General features: G+C 40.4%; 1 protein-coding gene and 1 non-coding gene across 3 annotated transcripts; both read left to right on the top strand.

Moving 5' to 3' along the window:
- The first annotated feature begins 264 nt into the window (after positions 1-264).
- Positions 265-337, top strand: trnar-acg (transfer RNA arginine (anticodon ACG)). The gene has a single exon. It is a non-coding gene; the product is annotated as a tRNA-Arg (tRNA).
- Positions 338-944: 607 nt separating this feature from the next.
- On the top strand, positions 945-16,288 carry LOC144015996 (F-box only protein 31-like). Of its 2 annotated transcripts, XM_077516561.1 has the most exons (10): positions 945-1,488; positions 7,181-7,252; positions 8,234-8,320; positions 8,674-8,750; positions 8,830-8,997; positions 9,078-9,152; positions 9,265-9,374; positions 10,155-10,308; positions 13,013-13,374; positions 14,811-16,288. In XM_077516561.1, exons 1-10 carry the CDS (start codon positions 1,104-1,106, stop codon positions 15,031-15,033), a joined length of 1,713 nt encoding a protein of 570 aa, XP_077372687.1. In that variant the 5' UTR covers positions 945-1,103; the 3' UTR covers positions 15,034-16,288. The 2 variants fall into 2 exon arrangements, with proteins under 2 accessions (XP_077372687.1, XP_077372686.1); XM_077516560.1 differs by lacking the exon at positions 8,234-8,320 and having other exon boundaries at positions 946-1,488.
- Positions 16,289-16,727: the final 439 nt, after the last annotated feature.

Genomic DNA, 16,727 nt, shown 5'->3' with positions numbered 1-16,727 from the left:
GTATACAGTTATCACGACCATGAAATGAATATAAAAGGTGCTTGTGTGACGTTATTTAAAAAAAATAAAATAATGTGTTGTTGCTGTTGTTTTGCCTAGCTGTGCCGGCCATGTTTTGTTTCAAAAACTTGCTAACCTTACAAGCGACTACGTCAAACTAAATTATAGTGACAGAATTCGCAAACTCGAGGATTTGAAATTGATTTGGTACGGCATTAAATGCAATGCCATATAACAAAAAAATCACAACAGTGGTATGTTAACGGGCCAGTGGCGCAATGGATAACGCGTCTGACTACGGATCAGAAGATTCTAGGTTCGACTCCTGGCTGGCTCGGACTTTTTATTTTTCGTTACATATTTTCAAAACAAGCGAATTAGGACATTCAAGTGTTGCGCGTCTGAAAGCTGCATAAAAGGCTTCATTGCAAAACTATTGAAGTTGGAATTGCTTTGGATAAAGAAAGTTTAATTGTCCTTATTCTGGGGGCTTGGTCAAATAAATCAGTGGCGTGTGGTGTTAATGACTGGTGAGAAGACTCCTCTATTATATAATAATATGAGGCCAAAAGATTAGCCTACATTTCAATTTAGTGAATATTTCTTTAAATCTTTTAATATGCATCAGTAAATTCCACACTGTTCAACAATGTGATAGCAAGAAAAACGCGTACTGTATTTGACATAGTCAAGGAATTGTTGCTTTTTTTTTTCTTTTTTTTTTTTTGGTGATAGTTGAGGCCATTGAACTCTGCCTAGCAACAGGCAGACGTGAAGTAAAATAATCCAATACATCCCGTTGATCAAATATTTAAAATATGATCTGATTATTATATAACAATGTTATTACAACACCAGAGACCTTGTGTGTATCGTTATTTTTTTTTATGTATGTATGTATGTATTTATGTATTTATTTTAACCCTGAAAAGCAGCACTCAGCAAATCGGCTGACGTCTGACGTGGCTGGCGGCTCCTTGCTTGCACTTGCTTGCTCGCTCCAGCGGAGGCCCACGTTCAGTCACAAGAGAGGAGGAGATCAAGCACACTGCAGCGGAAACACGAGTGGGAGTGATGTAATGTCGCCTGTCTGCTGACCACGGATGGCTGTTTGTGCCAGGCTGTGCGGAGTGGGACAGTCGCGGAGGTGCCGGAGGCGACCGCGGCAGAATCAGCAGGACCAGGCGAGCGATTCGGACATGGACGACGAGGAGGAAGAGCGGATCGTGGGCCTGAGGAGAGGGGACGCCGGCTGCGGGGGCCCGGCGAGCGGCGTCAACACTGCAGGGCCGAGCCGGGTGCACCGCGGCGGGATAGACGGCGCGGGACACCCGCACCCGCAGGCTTTGTCGGAACTACCGCCGGAGCTTTTAGTGGAGATCTTCTCCTTGCTTCCCGGGACCGCGTTACCCAACGTCGCCCTCGTCTGCAAGACATTTAGACAAATCCTCAACACAGAAACCATCTGGAGAAGGCGGTGCATGGAAGGTATAGCGAGCGTTGATATCATTTCATGGCCTGCTGCTAACCTCTTGTTGCTACATAGACGTCACACGACGTGACATTCCTCCGTGCAATAGGTTCGATGAGCCGCTGCAGCGTAAATATTAGGAACCCAAGCATGTTTGGGTTCCCATATTGGCCGCTAGAGGCCTGCCTATTGATCGGAAACGAGAAGCCCCGACACGCCGCTGTCAAAACAAAGGCGAACTGGCAGACTGTTTACAGGCCCTCAGATCAGCAATCCCGCAGTAGTCTGCAGATCTGTGCAAGGGTTCTCCGCTTTTGCGTCAGTGTTTCCCAATCTTGCATTGAGGCAAGGCACACATTTTGCATCAGAAAAATACACATTACCCAATGAAAAATGCCTCATAAGTAGTTTAGACACACTGGAATTATTTGGATCTGATTTCAAATATACTCTCTGTTTAGTCGAGCAAAAAGCTGGTTTTCTGCTGTATGAATGGCAACAGGTCAGGTTTCAATTAATTGGACCTTTTGCAGGCTCCAGGGTTTTGTTCTCTCCTGCTGTTAATGGGAAGATGTACAAATACAGAGAGAAAATAATTTATAAATATATTTTAGAAGATCAGAGAGAATGCTGGAGGGGCTTAAGTGAGCCTATACATAGATTTCTGAAGGGGCTATGTATTTAATAGCTGTGCCTGTCAATGCATGTCACTGGCATGGATGGATTAACAAAGATGCATTAGTTATAATATTTTTTGTACAGGGCAACTCTAAGCATTTCATGTGGAAAGGAGACTTATAACAGTTTCCACTGTCAGTATGTCAGGTACTTGGATGACAGCTGACTGAAAAGCAACTGCTGTACTTGTTAACACATTCACTGCCAGCCCAGCAAAAATGCATTGCATCATTTGACGTCTTTTTCCGTCAAAGGCAGTGAATGAGTTAAATGGTTTGTTTTGTCTGCTTAATTACAGTAAATTCAATAGTTCAGTGCTAGTACTTTTCAAGGTGGAAATGGTATTTATTTACAAAAAAAAAAAAGAGAGAGAGAGAGAAAATAGTTCCTAAAGCCAAAATTGCCTAATGCCTAGCATTGCCAGCTGTCAACTTTTTTTTTCTTTCTTTTTTTTATGAAGTTTAATGCGCTTATTGTTGTCACTACGCATTTACAGACCTGAAGTTAACATGCCACCTTACAGCGAGTGGGAATTTCTGTGTGCATAGAGTCCATTAAGGGAAATTGGATAGCACATTCCGAGTACAGCACAGCGGTTGGGAATCACTGCTTCGATGCCAAATATAGTTACAGCATTTATATATTTATAATAAGGTCATGTTCCTATTCACTACAGGCGTGTGTTACAATACTGCACTGTACACTGTTGAAAAATATCCAAATTCAAGTTTGACACTGTAGTGTTTTCATTGTGGGTTCTTAATAAACCAAACCTTTGCTTGAGGAAGAAGTTACTTTATATTTCAACTGGCTTCACAGACACAGATGTACAGACATGAATGCACTTGCAGCGTGGTAGCGTTTTCCTCGCGCTCTCTCCTCTTGACCTGTTTCCCGGCTCACACGCGCTCTGCTGTCTGGATGTTACAATAACACACCAACCAATAACAGTCAACTAAACGGTTGCTTTTTGCTGTTATCGTTACATCTTCCTTTTTTAATTTTTTTTTAATTTTTTTTTTTTTTTTTTTTAATGAACATTGAACCATCAAACCTTGCTATATCTCAGCCATCCTAACATTGAGTTTCCTTGCGTACATAACTAAAACGAATAATAACTCTCTTGGTTATTTCTAAACTCAAATAGTTTAAAGTTAACAAAATCAGTTTAGACAAATAGTCTGTACTATTCAAAGATACAACTATACTTAAGGAGATATATTGTCATAACATTATAACTAACATATTCAGACACATTTAAATCTGCTCAATGAGTCTCTCCGGTGGTTTCACTTTTCTTGAAGATTTTCTGAGTGTTGGTTCTTGCATATGGGTAGCTGATTCATCCGTTGTCGTTTTGAATGTGTGTTGAGGTTGTTCTGCAGCCTCAAATCTCGATTCTCCAATTGCAGGTTGCTTGAGAAGATCCTTGCGATTCCGTCTCAAGATAGCTCCATCTTCTGTCTGAATGGTGTATGACCTTGGTTGAACTTCACTTAGGACATTTGCTTTCTGTGTCCATGTGTTCATTTTGTCTTTGAACCTCACTTGGTCCCCAGCATGCAGTTCAGGTAAGTTCTTTGTTCCTCTGTCATAATAGAACTTCTGCTTTTCTTTTTGTTGGACTTTAAACTGCTTCACTCTGCTTCCCTCCTTCGTCTGAAGTAGGTCATGCTGGATGGGTAGATTAGACCTCAGGCGTCGTCCCATAAGAAGTTGAGCTGGCCATTAAATCTTTGTACATCCTTCTTACATTTTGGCCTCGGCATATTTTCGATTGCTGACACTTTTCTGGGATCTGGTCTGATTCCTTCACTGCTCAGGATGTCCCCTACAAATGTCAGTTCTCTTACACCAAGCTGGCATTTTTCTTTATTCAGCTTGAGATTTGCTTTTCTGGTTGCCTCAAGAACCTTTCTCAGTCTCATGTCATGTTCTGTTTTTGTACTTCCCCACACAATGATGTCATCCATTGATGTGTCCACTCCTTGCAGGTGCTCATAGATCATGTGTATCGTTTTGTGATACACCTCAGGTGCGGAAGCAATGCCGAATGGTAGTCGCCGGAATCTATATCTGCCAAATGGTGTATTGAATGTACATAGTTTTGAACTTGCATCGTCCAGCTTCAGTTGCCAAAATCCTGATGATGCGTCCAGTTTGCTAAAGTATTTTGCATTTGCGAACTGCGACATTATTTCTTCTCTCGTAGGGAGTTTAAAATGCTCTCTCAGTATTGCTCTATTTAGATCTCTAGGATCCATGCAAACTCTTGGCTGTCCATTCTTTTTCTCCACCACAACGAGTGAACTCACCCACTCTGTCGGTTCATCGATCTTTGTAATCACTTCCAGGTTTTCCATCCGGTCAAGTTCATCTTTCAGTGGCTTTTGAAGAGCAAATGGCACTTTGCGGCATGGATGAATGACTGGTGGCACCTTGCTGTCCACTCTGATGGTGTGTACACCTGAAAGGCATCCAAGACCTTGGAACAGATCACTGTATTCTTCCATCAAATTATCATAATCAGTGTCATCATCAGTTTCTACAACAAGCACTCTCTTAACTAGGTTCAGTCTTTCACAGGCTTTTAAACCTAGTATTGGCTGCACATTCTTTGGAACTACAAGGAATGCTAGTGTATGCACTTTGTTCTTGTGTGTCACTTTAACGATGCATTTTCCTTTCACAGGTATTCTTGCCCCTGAGTATCCACTCACTTTTGCTTTAGTTGCATGTATTTTGGGTCGTGGTCTGATTCTTTTGAACTCTGTTTCTGAGATGACATTCGCCTGGGCACCGGTATCCAGTTTAACTTCTATGTGCGAATCATTCATTTGTAGTGTCATCAACCAATCCTTTTTTTCCTCTTCATTTTCTGTCACAGCATCCACATAAAATTCTTCATTGTCATCTTCATCTACCGTATGGATCTTGTCTTGTTTTGGGGTATGACTTCTGCAGCATCGAGCAAAATGGTTGCTTTTGTTACAGTTGTTGCATGTTTTTCCAAATGCTGGACATTTTTTAGGAGGATGTTGTGTTCCACAACGACCACAAGTATTTTCTTTATTAACTCTGCTAACTGGCAACGTTAATTTCTGTTTAATTTCAGAGGTAGCATCCTTTTTACTCCTCCTCTGTGAGCTCTTATTCACAGCATCAACCTTGCAGCTGTCACTGACTAGTTCTTTTGCTTGCACCTTTACCGTTTCAGCCGCTCTGCACAGTTTTAATGCTTTTTCCAGGTCGAGATCATCTTCTCTCAATAGCCTCTCTCTTAGACCATTATCAGGAATCCCGCACACAAGCCTGTCTTTTATCAAAGAGTCTGTCAGCCCACCAAATTCACATGTCTTACTTCTGTTCCGTAGCTCTGTTACATACTGGTCAATTGTCTCTCCTGTCTTCTGAACATACGTGAAGAATCTGTGCCTCTCAAATGTCACATTTCTCTTAGGTATGCAGTATGCTTCAAATTTATCCATAATCTTATCCAGTTTCATTCCATCTCCATCAGCAAATGTGAAGTTATTGTAAACTTCTAGTGCGTCCTCACCCACAACGTGCAAAAACACTGCCGCTTGCTTTTTGTCACTTGCCTCGTCGAGTCCCATTGCCGACAGGTACAAAGCGAAGCGTTGCTTAAATCTCCTCCAATTTTCAGCCACATTCCCAGTAAGCTGAAGGGCGGGTGGTGGGTGTAGACCATCCATGTCGTCGCTAGGCCTCTTTTCTCACAACGTAGCAACACGACGTTCACCGATGAGCTGATGCGTCAATCTGGTTAGCTGAGTGGCTAACGTTAGCTTGCCTCGGAAACTGGTCCTCGTTAATACTTGAATCCGTTGCTCCTCCTCAAGACCATCTTCTGACACCATGTAGTGTTTTCATTGTGGGTTCTTAATAAACCAAACCTTTGCTTGAGGAAGAAGTTACTTTATATTTCAACTGGCTTCACAGACACAGATGTACAGACATGAATGCACTTGCAGCGTGGTAGCGTTTTCCTCGCGCTCTCTCCTCTTGACCTGTTTCCCGGCTCACACGCGCTCTGCTGTCTGGATGTTACAATAACACACCAACCAATAACAGTCAACTAAACGGTTGCTTTTTGCTGTTATCGTTACAGACACCACACAGGTTAAAAAGACAGCAAATACTTGACTTAATCAAATGTAAGAGTTTGCACACTGTACCACAAAAATTGCAGCCAGTCGAGTAGCTGTCTCGTGATTCAGAATTAGAAAAGGAATGTCTTGCTGAAGGACTCTTAACATACTCTTGAGATCATCTAAGATGGAGATCTAGTTTAGATGCAGTATGACTCTTACTACTACTACTTACACTTGTCGAAACTGAAACTTAAGTTGCTGCAAGAGCAGCTTACACTCCTCAGAGAAGTTTGAGTTGAGTTGACCCACTGACTCACCTGTTCTGGCCCCTCCCAAATGTAATTATGTCTTTTATAACATATATTTGTGCACAGCTGGAACAGAAGAGAGCTTCTCCAAACTGACCTTCCTCCAAAACTAACCTTCCACACAGTTAGATACATAAAATAGGCTAAAAATGTCTGGTCATGTCAAGATTCAAAATAAAGGGAAAGTAGGCCAAGAAATTGTGAGCTCTGTTCCATCTCTTATGTTGTGTAAGATTAACCAGTTTGAATACCATGTTATGCATTTGTGATTGCAAGGCTTCAGAAGCTGCTGGATGTGTCAACATTGTCTATTTGAGTCAAGTCTCCTGATAGTGGTGTTGCTGCCATTAAAATTTCTCTCTTCTATTTCACTTGATTAAGTTGTTGCTTTGAATACCGCTGCCAAAATGTACAAAACCCCGCAGTGCTTAACATAACCCAATGTGGTTATCCATCCATCCGTCCATTTTCTTAACCGCTCACAAGGGTCGCGGGGGTGCTGCAGCCTATCCCAGCAGGCTTCAGGCAGTAGGCGGGGTACACTCTGAACTGGTTGCCAGCCAATGTGGTCATATTTTTCGTAATGTTTTTTTTCTCTCTCTCTGCAGAGTTCCACATGAAGGAGGATCTGAGAAAGCTAGAAGGGGGTGGAGTTTCTAGCCGAGACCTCTATGTGAAACGTGAGTGATATCAGTTTATAGTGAAATGTCTAGAGCAGTGGGAAAAAAAAGAATGAAAAGTGCTATCATTTTCTGATTTATTGAATTTTGGAGGTTTATTTGTATATTGCAGGGTTCTGCAACCTGCGGCTCTGGAGCCGTATAGTTTTTAGTCCCTTTCCTGTGGCTCCCTGTCGATCTCTAAAACAATTAGCACAAATTAATATTTTTCTTACATATTAATGTATTTTATTTAGACACAAATATTCATTTAATGAATTAATAATTTTGATTTAAAACGTGAATAAATAATCAAAAATGTTAGTCTAAAAGTTTTAAGTTGTTACAAAACAAGAGAGGTGGATGAAAACATTTTCAAAATTACCTAAATGCCCATGGAATAAATGGAATAAATGGCTTTGAAATTGCCCAAAAGTCAGAAAATTGATTAAATAAAACGCAGAAATTAACATGTTCAAAAAGTAGCTATAAAATGTCCAAAAAGAAAATTACCGTAAAATGTACATACAATTGCCAAAATAAGTCAGAAAATGTGTTTTTGAAAAAGGCAGAAAAGAAAACAAAACACAAAAAGAAAGAAAAAAATACCATAAAATGTCCACAAAATTGCTCCCCCAAAAAGTTAAGAAAAATTAAGAAAAGGCAGGAAAGAAAATGTTCAAAAGGTAACCATAAAAAAGAAGAAATCCCCAAATTTACCATAAAATGACCATAGAAATGTCAGAAATTTGACAGAAAGGTAGAAAAGTCTAAAAATGTATGAACGATTCCAAAAACAAATCCAAAACTGGAATACAAAAAGCAGAAAAAAAACAAATAATTAACTTAATTGTCCACCTAAAAATGATCATTTAGCTACCGGTATATGTCTTTTAGCTTCTATTTTCCAGCAGATCGTGTTTACATTCACTTGAGTGCCTCGTTGGTGAGAGCGCACCTGGATCTGTGTCTCGTCTACATGCCTGTGTTGTGCCTGTCCAGGTATTAACCCACCAGTGAAGTCTGGGCTCTTTGTGAAGGTTCTTCCGGACTATCACCATATGGACTATAAAGACGTGTACACACACCGTATGTGCATGGGCCTGACTTAATGGCTGCAGCACGAGAGCCAGTGTGCGTGTTTTATTTTTTATTTATTTTTTTTTGGGGGGGGGGTGCTGATTGAAAGTGTTTTGCTCTCTGTGTGACGTGCGGATGCTTTTAGTGGCCAGAAATAGAGACATGAGATGCACACTGCAGTGTTTTGTTTGGCAAGCTGGCAATAGGAAACACAATCCCCTCCCCTCACATATTCCCTTGAGGTTTCCAACAAATTGAACTCTTTACTAATTGAGACAGGAGAAAACAAACGTGCAGCGTGCCCTTGTGGAATGCGTGTGCACAGTATGCTGATTATGGTCCTTTGTGTTCTTATGTTGCAGTGCTTCATCCGTACAGACACATTTTGGGATTATGGCAGCCTGACATCGGCCCTTATGGGGGGTTACTTAATGTTGTGGTGAGCATGAATATGAAATGGAAATCTTTATGAAATGCTAAATGTAGCTACAGATGTTTGACAAGTACATAATTCCAAGGTTGATGGGTCATTCATCATCGGCTGGATGTATTTGCCACCACATGACCCTCGTGTGGAAGATCCCATGAGAAGACGGCCTCTCTTTCGTATCCACATGGGGGATGGCAAAAAGGCTACTGTGGAGTGTATGTATGGACACAAGGGTCCCCACAAAGGGGATATCCAGGTGAGGACTCACACACGAGGGAAACCGTAAAAATGAAACGTTGATGACTCAATGCCTCATTCATTTTCTGTTATTTTTAGATTGTCAGAAAGGATGAATTTTCAACAAAATGTAACCAGACGGATCATCACCGCATGGCAGGAGGAAGACAGGAAGTAAATAAAATCAAAAGTTACTGTACTTCCTCTGATTTGAGAAGATCATTTCTCTTGATAAGGTTTTATTTACTTCAACTTGAGCATTCAGATGGTCTGCGTGTTTGTGTAGGAGTTCAGGACTTGGCTGGAGGAAGAATGGGGTCGGACGCTAGAAGAAATCTTCCATGAGCATATGCAGGAGCTTATCCTGATGAAGTTCATTTACACCAGCCAATACGAGTATGCAACATTTGCATGCACAGGTTTTTATATCAGATACTTTCTGAGTCACAATTTTTCGATTTGAAATTTGAGTATTCTGTGCAGCCATGTATTTTAAAATCACTGAAAATTCTGCTTTAGGTTACAGAATGCAAGTATGCTCAGGGTTAATTTTGATTGTCACAATCAAAGAGGTAATACTGTAATTTAGTTGTATCTAGTGTTCTGCCTTTTCAAAGGTACTAATTTCCAATTATGATTGACAATGTCAGAGATGTTTCACTTCAACATGTACAATATTATGTTTGTAGTTTTGTGGAACTGCACTTCATCATAGTGAAGGGGCTTTCAAATATTTCAAATGTTGCACCGACTATGTCCATGACTAGCAAATGAATACACACAGCATCAGCATTTCAAATTTTAACTATACATGGACCAGCCACAACATGATGACCGTTGGCAGCTCTCAGTGTGATGGCAAGCACACTTGGACACCACTGCAAACTACAACCAGATGAATAAACCTTGTGACAGCTAAACTGGACATTATTAGCCTTTGCAAATGCAGAACATTTGGTGAAGCTTGCGTAATTGATGCCATTATGTTATGAAAGTGGCTAATCAATGCATGAAAGGGTATCGACAAAATACTGTTCATACGATGCATGTGTGGTTCTAAATTTGGGATGGACATTATTACCTGATTTAAAGTCTAAGGAAGAAGTGAATTATCGAAAGGCCTGAATTGTTTCATAGTCAATCAGCAATTTCTGTTGTTTTCTTTTCTCTAATCAGCAACTGCCTGACATACCGGCGGATATATTTGCCTCCTGTAATGCCCTCTGACTTGATTGAGCCAGGTCTCTTTAAAGGCACCTATGGCAGTCACGGTTTGGAGATTGTCATGCTGAGCTTTCACGGGACCTCGGCAAGGGCCACCAAACTCACTGTAAGTCACACTTCTACTATCTCACCCATCAGCAAACTGGGTGAGGCCTTTTGTCTTTATTTATTTCCTATGAATAATCTTTGAACACAGAGAAACTACTGGCTCTTTACACACATCTTGATTTTCCACCTCTGTTGTCAATCATTAGTAAATGCCCTCAAGGCCAGTGTACTGCTGTTCACGCACAAACATATGCTGATCCCGAGCAAGCACATTAACTCGTTGCATAAGATGGAAAAAAAAAATGTTGACGTGAGAACATTTGTACCGCTGTGCTTGAAAGTTTACATACCCTTAGGGTGTGTAAACTGATGAGAAATGTACAAAAGTTTTCGCTTAATGACACGAAAATACTATAATAATCGTCACCAAAATTCACATGCACATATGTACTCATGTCAATTTCAACCTCTAAAAATACCAAATCTATTATTTATAGTTTGGATTTTGCGGCCTTTAAGCATTTTTCTCACTAGACAGTTCACATACCCCTAGGGTATATAAACTTTCAAGCATAACTGTTTAAAAAAAAAAAAAATGATCTAAGTAGAATGTAAGTTGTATTGTATTTATTATTATTGTTATATATTTATATTTATATTGTATTTACACGAAGAATATGATTTGTAAAAATAAAATGTGTAAATTTAGGAATGTTCACACACATTTGTTGATGAGTGTTAACAGCGTACCAGTAATAAAGATTCAGCAGAACGGGTGAGCTTATATATCCTATTCTAGCTGACTTTGGGCCATAGGGCAAAAAAAATATTCCTTTTTTTTTTAAGCAAAAATTCAAAGTCCCCAATTAACCTGCCATGCATATCTTTGGAATGTGGGAGGAAACCGGGACACCCGGAGAAGACCCACGCAGGCACGGGTAGAACATCCAAACTCCAACCAGGAAGACCGAAGGCCGGACTCTAGCAAATGTAAAACATAAAACAACACAGTTCATTAGTTTATCTGAAATGTATCACAATCACTAATCTAGATCATATAATCGCCCAGCCGAGTACACTCTGACATGGTTGCCAGCCAACTGCGCATATACTGGGAGACAAACAACTGTTTGCACTGACATTGACACCTGCAGTTAAGATATGGATTAGATAAGATAGAGAGGGGAAATTGGAGTCGATTCTGTCGCTCAGTGGCCTGTGGCTAGGAACTGTTGAAGAGATTCAAACTTTATTTTTTTATTTTACTGTAGTCATCTATAGATTTCATGCAGTTCCAGTCTCTACAATGCTGAGCAGTTTGAATAGCTAAAAACAAAAAAAAACAAAAAAAAACATCAATAAAGTCCATTTTAGGCAGATCTTAGCAGAAAATGACACATGGTGCATCTTGCATGATATATTTGGTCCTGGTCCCCCGTCTACTCGGGATGTAATGATAACCGTAATATCATGATATCGCAATATTAAAACTGCCACAATATATCGTTGTCGTCATGTAACGATATTAAAAGCAGCACATCTTTTTAAAACGTCAAGTTCATTTCCATTTGTGCAGTTCCAGCACCCTCTGGTGGCTAGTTTTTTGTTTTAGTGCAGTTTAATTTTCATACGGCATGTTTTGGCCCTTCTATGTTTAAAATCGACGCGATTGGTCAGATGAAGGGGGAGGTAATATGCTTGTGAACTGAGATATGTGGAGGCTCAACATGTGCGTGCGTTAGCAAGTAAGTGCCTCAATGTAGTGTTATCAGAATTGTAGGTTGTTTATATGCATTGCTGTAATGTACAAAAGCACAATTGCTTTTTTGTTTGTTTTTTGTTTGTTTTTTTCAACACAATATTAGACTTTTTTTTTTTTTGTATCGCCAACCTCCCCACAATATCATGATAATTATCGTATCATGACCTTCATATCGTGATATCGTATTGTGATGTTTGGATATTGCTACATCCCTACTGTCTACAGGTTTGGGGTTTTTTTTTTCTTCGTTGATCTAATAATGTTGTGACATTACATTATAAATGATTTTTGTAGCGCAACTTTAGTCCAGTGATTAAAAATGCCAAAGCACTGGTGTGAAGGGAGCCTTAATTAAACTCATTTGCTCCCAATAACGTGTAAATACGTTGTTGTTATTTTGTTTTAATGCTAGAGCATACAGAAGGCTTTGATGCAGCCTCTCAACTGCAAAGAACGGTTGCAGAAATGGTAGTTATTACACAAACGGCCAGCAGGTGACAGCAGAGCAAAGGAGATCAACCAGGGCCATCTAGAAAAAAAGCTAAATTACTTAGAATTTTAAATAGATTTGTGAAAACTGATTAAACTTAGCTCTCTTCTAATGCTAATTGCTGCAAAACAGAAACCGATAGAATCATACGTTTCTTTCCTGATGAAAGAAGAGACTTTAATCTTTCTTTTGGTAGGTTCCATGCTTTTATAGCAAGAGAACACAATATTCTGTCGGCCTTGCAAAATCCGTCAAAATCCAGTCAAACAGCCGGGAGCGAATGGGATTGCTTCTGCGAAAATGGCTGGGAGTGAATGAGTTAAGAGTCCACACTGGTGTCTTATACACAAGAAATAAATTCATAGCGATAAAGCATCAACCTAATTGACTATGTTATGTGACTTGAATACACAATAATGAGGAGTTATCGACTTCATACCGTGTTATTTTTACCAGCTGAGACGTCAAGAGGGGCTCCAAAGCTGACTGTATTTTGTATGATGTGTTCAGGGAGACCCCAACGTTCCTGCTGGACAATTGACTTTGGATATTGACCTGAGTCAGCCGCTCGTCCTTCCAGACTTACAACATCAGCGCAATATAGATGAGCTGTCACGCCTTGTATTGGGGGTACATGAACAAGTACAGAGGCAAGAGAGGGAAGGCATCCCTGCCACAGAGAAAGTCCCCGCAGGAGATGCTTGTGCGGATGCTGCCGCAGCAAAAGTGGCTGAGGTCGATCATAGCGTCGGTTCCGATGGCTGCCAGCCAGGTCCAAGTTCAGAGCCCGGTTCTTCTGACAGTCAACCCTTCATCCTGCCCCTTGGAGTCATGGCTCGCAATGAAGTGTACCCGCGCTCTTGCAGAAAATGGTAAGAACATCTGAAATATATATTGTCAAGAAATAACTGTTATAGTATGTATTATTCTGTCATTCGGCAATTGTCAACAGTCGGGACATCCTTCCTTTATGGTCAATCCGTCAATATTTCAAGCTGAGCCAAACACACTATTTTTTGCTTGACATTGTTATGTTACTATTATATTATTTTCCTCACTAATGTCGCCACATATAGTATGTGCACACGGCAGTAACTGACAGGAATACTGCATGGCCAACGGACTCAATACTTCCTCCTTTTAGGAAACTTTTAGCTCAGTGGTGTCCAAACTACCGCCTGGGCGGCCATTTGCAGCTTGACATCCATTTTTCAGTGGTCCGCATCATATACTAAAATGGCATTTGACACAGGTTAAAAAAAGAAATGTTTGGAGATGGGTAAAGTAAGAAGGGAAGGTGTCAAAAATAGGTGCCACTATTTCAAATAAATCGGTTCATATACTGTTATATACTTTTTCGAGATATGCAAAACACACATAAATTATTTGTCCTTTTTTTTTTTTTTTTTTTTTTTGGTTAGGAGTGAACACAATTTCTCTTCATAACATTATGTGACCCTTGCATCCTTCTGATTTTCTGTATTTGGCCCTCAAACGAAAAAAATTGGACACTCCTGCTTTAGTAGCTGTTCAAGAAGCAGCCTGGTGTAAAATTACGGACCGAAGACCTCTAAGCTGTCTAACAACGTGCCTGATGTAAGATTAAATAAATGAACTGAGCACCAATCCAATGCTACGTATACACACACATACGAAATATCCACTTCTAGATCAGCGACAGACATATGATGCCGTCAAGCATACAATACAACATATACAGTAAACAAATATTGTCAGTATTGACTATATTCATATAGTTATCATTTGCACCTGTGCAGAGAAGCTAATACAGCCTCTGACAATGAGGGCCACTGCCACCTCCTGTAGTAAGTGTGCAATTACACTTTATTCTAGTACGACAAAAACAAACCAAAAAAACAAAACACGTTTCCTGGCGTCACACCTGCCCCACCTGGCATCGCACCGGGGCCCCCCAGGGGCATGGTCTCGGTTTGAATCATACATCTTATTGTCTACTATACTTTTTCTCAGTCCCGGTCCTCGAGTACCCGTATCCGGCTTGTTTTCCATGTCTTCCCCCAGCCAACACAGCTAAGATCGTTATCAGAATTCATGCAAGCTTGCTAATTCGCTGATCGTTTGAGACACGTGTTGCTTTTGGGAGACATGGAAAACAGGTTGGATAGGGGTACTCGAGGACCAGGGTTGAGAACATTATTTATTATTTATTTTTTAAACCTGTCTATCTACACATTGCCACTTGCCAGTCAAAATGGATGTATCTATTCAAATTTGTAAACGGAATTACACAACAATAATCATTTATATTTGTGTGCATCCACCACAGCTTCTATGGGACAGGTCTCATCGCCGGGCACGGCTTCACAAGTCCAGAGCGCACCCCAGGGCTATTTGTGCTATTCGATCAGGATCGTTTTGGCTTCATCTGGCTGGAGTTGAAATCTTTCAGTCTCTACATTCGCCTGACGGACCATCTGGCCCATGCACATGCACCAGACTTGGAGCGATTCGAGGCCATGCTGCGCAACATGCAGTCTTGGACATCATGAGGCCCCAAGCTTTAAGTCACTTCCTGGCAATACAATACATCTTAAGGATAATAATAATAATAATAATAAAAATATACAGTACATTATACCTCGCTCTCATCCCCACAGCGGTACATATTAGGAGACATGTTTTATGTTTCTCAAACATTTCATTTTACCGTCTAATAAGGGCAATTTTACCACATTGACCCGTCTTGGTCACAGTTGTGTTTATTTCCTCCAGGTGAAACCGAGATAGGATATTGCATACCACTTATTATGGATCAAACTTTATGTGCCTCTGATTCTAAAACCATGTCTGTACTTCGTCATGTTTAAGAAGGTAATGCATTTCCATTCAGTACCCATTACGTTCAATAACATGCATTTTATTCGCATTTGGCTTTGCAGCAAATTATTATTAAGTATGCCTTTCAGTTTACTTTATACATGACATGGTTTTCAATAGGACAGCTTCTCAGGTACTATTTGTCATAAAATTGTGAATTACAGGACGCTTCTCATGCCCATTTGTTGTCAAAGTTGATTACAGTAAATCAGTTTTAAAGCTAGCTAGCTAGCTAGCTAGGAAGAATGTGGGTCTCACAACAGGGCGCCTTTGCAACACTGGGCGAAAGAATTGCTCTTATCAAAGACTAGAGCCCTGATTTATTTATTTATTTATCTTGCTCTTTGAGCTTTACTGATAATATTTTCAGTGATGTGCTTTGGCTCTTAAGCATTATTTCAACACACCTTACTTGATAATGTCAGTTGAAAATGTATTGTAAAAGTATAATATAAGCTATACATACTGTACACTGGATTCATTCAATGTATGAGGTTATGATTGGTAGGTTTTTTTTTGTTTTTTTTTGTGAGATACAACATTGCAACATCTTGTGCGTGTATCACGTTTGCTCTTTAATGTTTGCCTTGCCTTTTACCCCGTCCACAACTTTTATTTCCCCCCCACAACATCGAGCTGGACATTACAGAATCCCAACATCATCTCATTCTATGCCACCTATGTGTACGTATATTATATGTATGTCTTGTTATGGCTTGAAGGGGTTGCCCAGTAGCTTTTCTACTACAAGTGCACTTTTCTGGGCAGTATAGTTAACTCATATCTAAAGAAAGGGCACACTGGGCAGCATATTTGTAGTAGACTGCAGCTATATTAACATTTGCAGGAAAAAAAAAAAAAAGAAGCTTTTGTCTTGTTCATCTGAACCAAAATATATGGTTCAATAAATTTTCCTATCTGCAGTTATTTGCATCTGGCTGTAATTGATTTTACCTTTGTACTCACCTTCAGGGCTTATTTAATTGCTAATAATTAAGGTGTACTAATTGAACTGAATAGTTTCTCTATTTGTGGGAATGCTGAAAGCCTTGGTCGTTTATTTTTATTTATTTATTTATTCCCCCCAGTCCTAGTGGTTGGCATGCCCACCTCCCAGTACTGAGGATGCAAGATCGAGTCCAGGTTCAGGCCTTCCTGGGTGTTGTTTGCATGTTCTCCCTGTGCCTGCGTGGGTCTCCTCCGGGTACTCCGGTCTCCTCCCACATTCCAACGACATTCATGGCAGGTTAATTGGATGCTCCGAATTGTCCCTAGGCGTGCTTGTGTGTGTGGATGGTTGTTGTTCTCTGTGTGCCCTGCGATTGGCTGGCAACCAGTCCAGGGTGTACCCCGCCTACTGCCTGAA

The sequence above is a fragment of the Festucalex cinctus genome, chromosome 3 (assembly GCF_051991245.1).
Source record: "Festucalex cinctus isolate MCC-2025b chromosome 3, RoL_Fcin_1.0, whole genome shotgun sequence".
NCBI classification, from domain to species: domain Eukaryota; kingdom Metazoa; phylum Chordata; class Actinopteri; order Syngnathiformes; family Syngnathidae; genus Festucalex; species Festucalex cinctus.
Note: the sequence above shows the minus strand (reverse complement) of the source record. Positions and strands in the feature narration are given on the sequence as shown.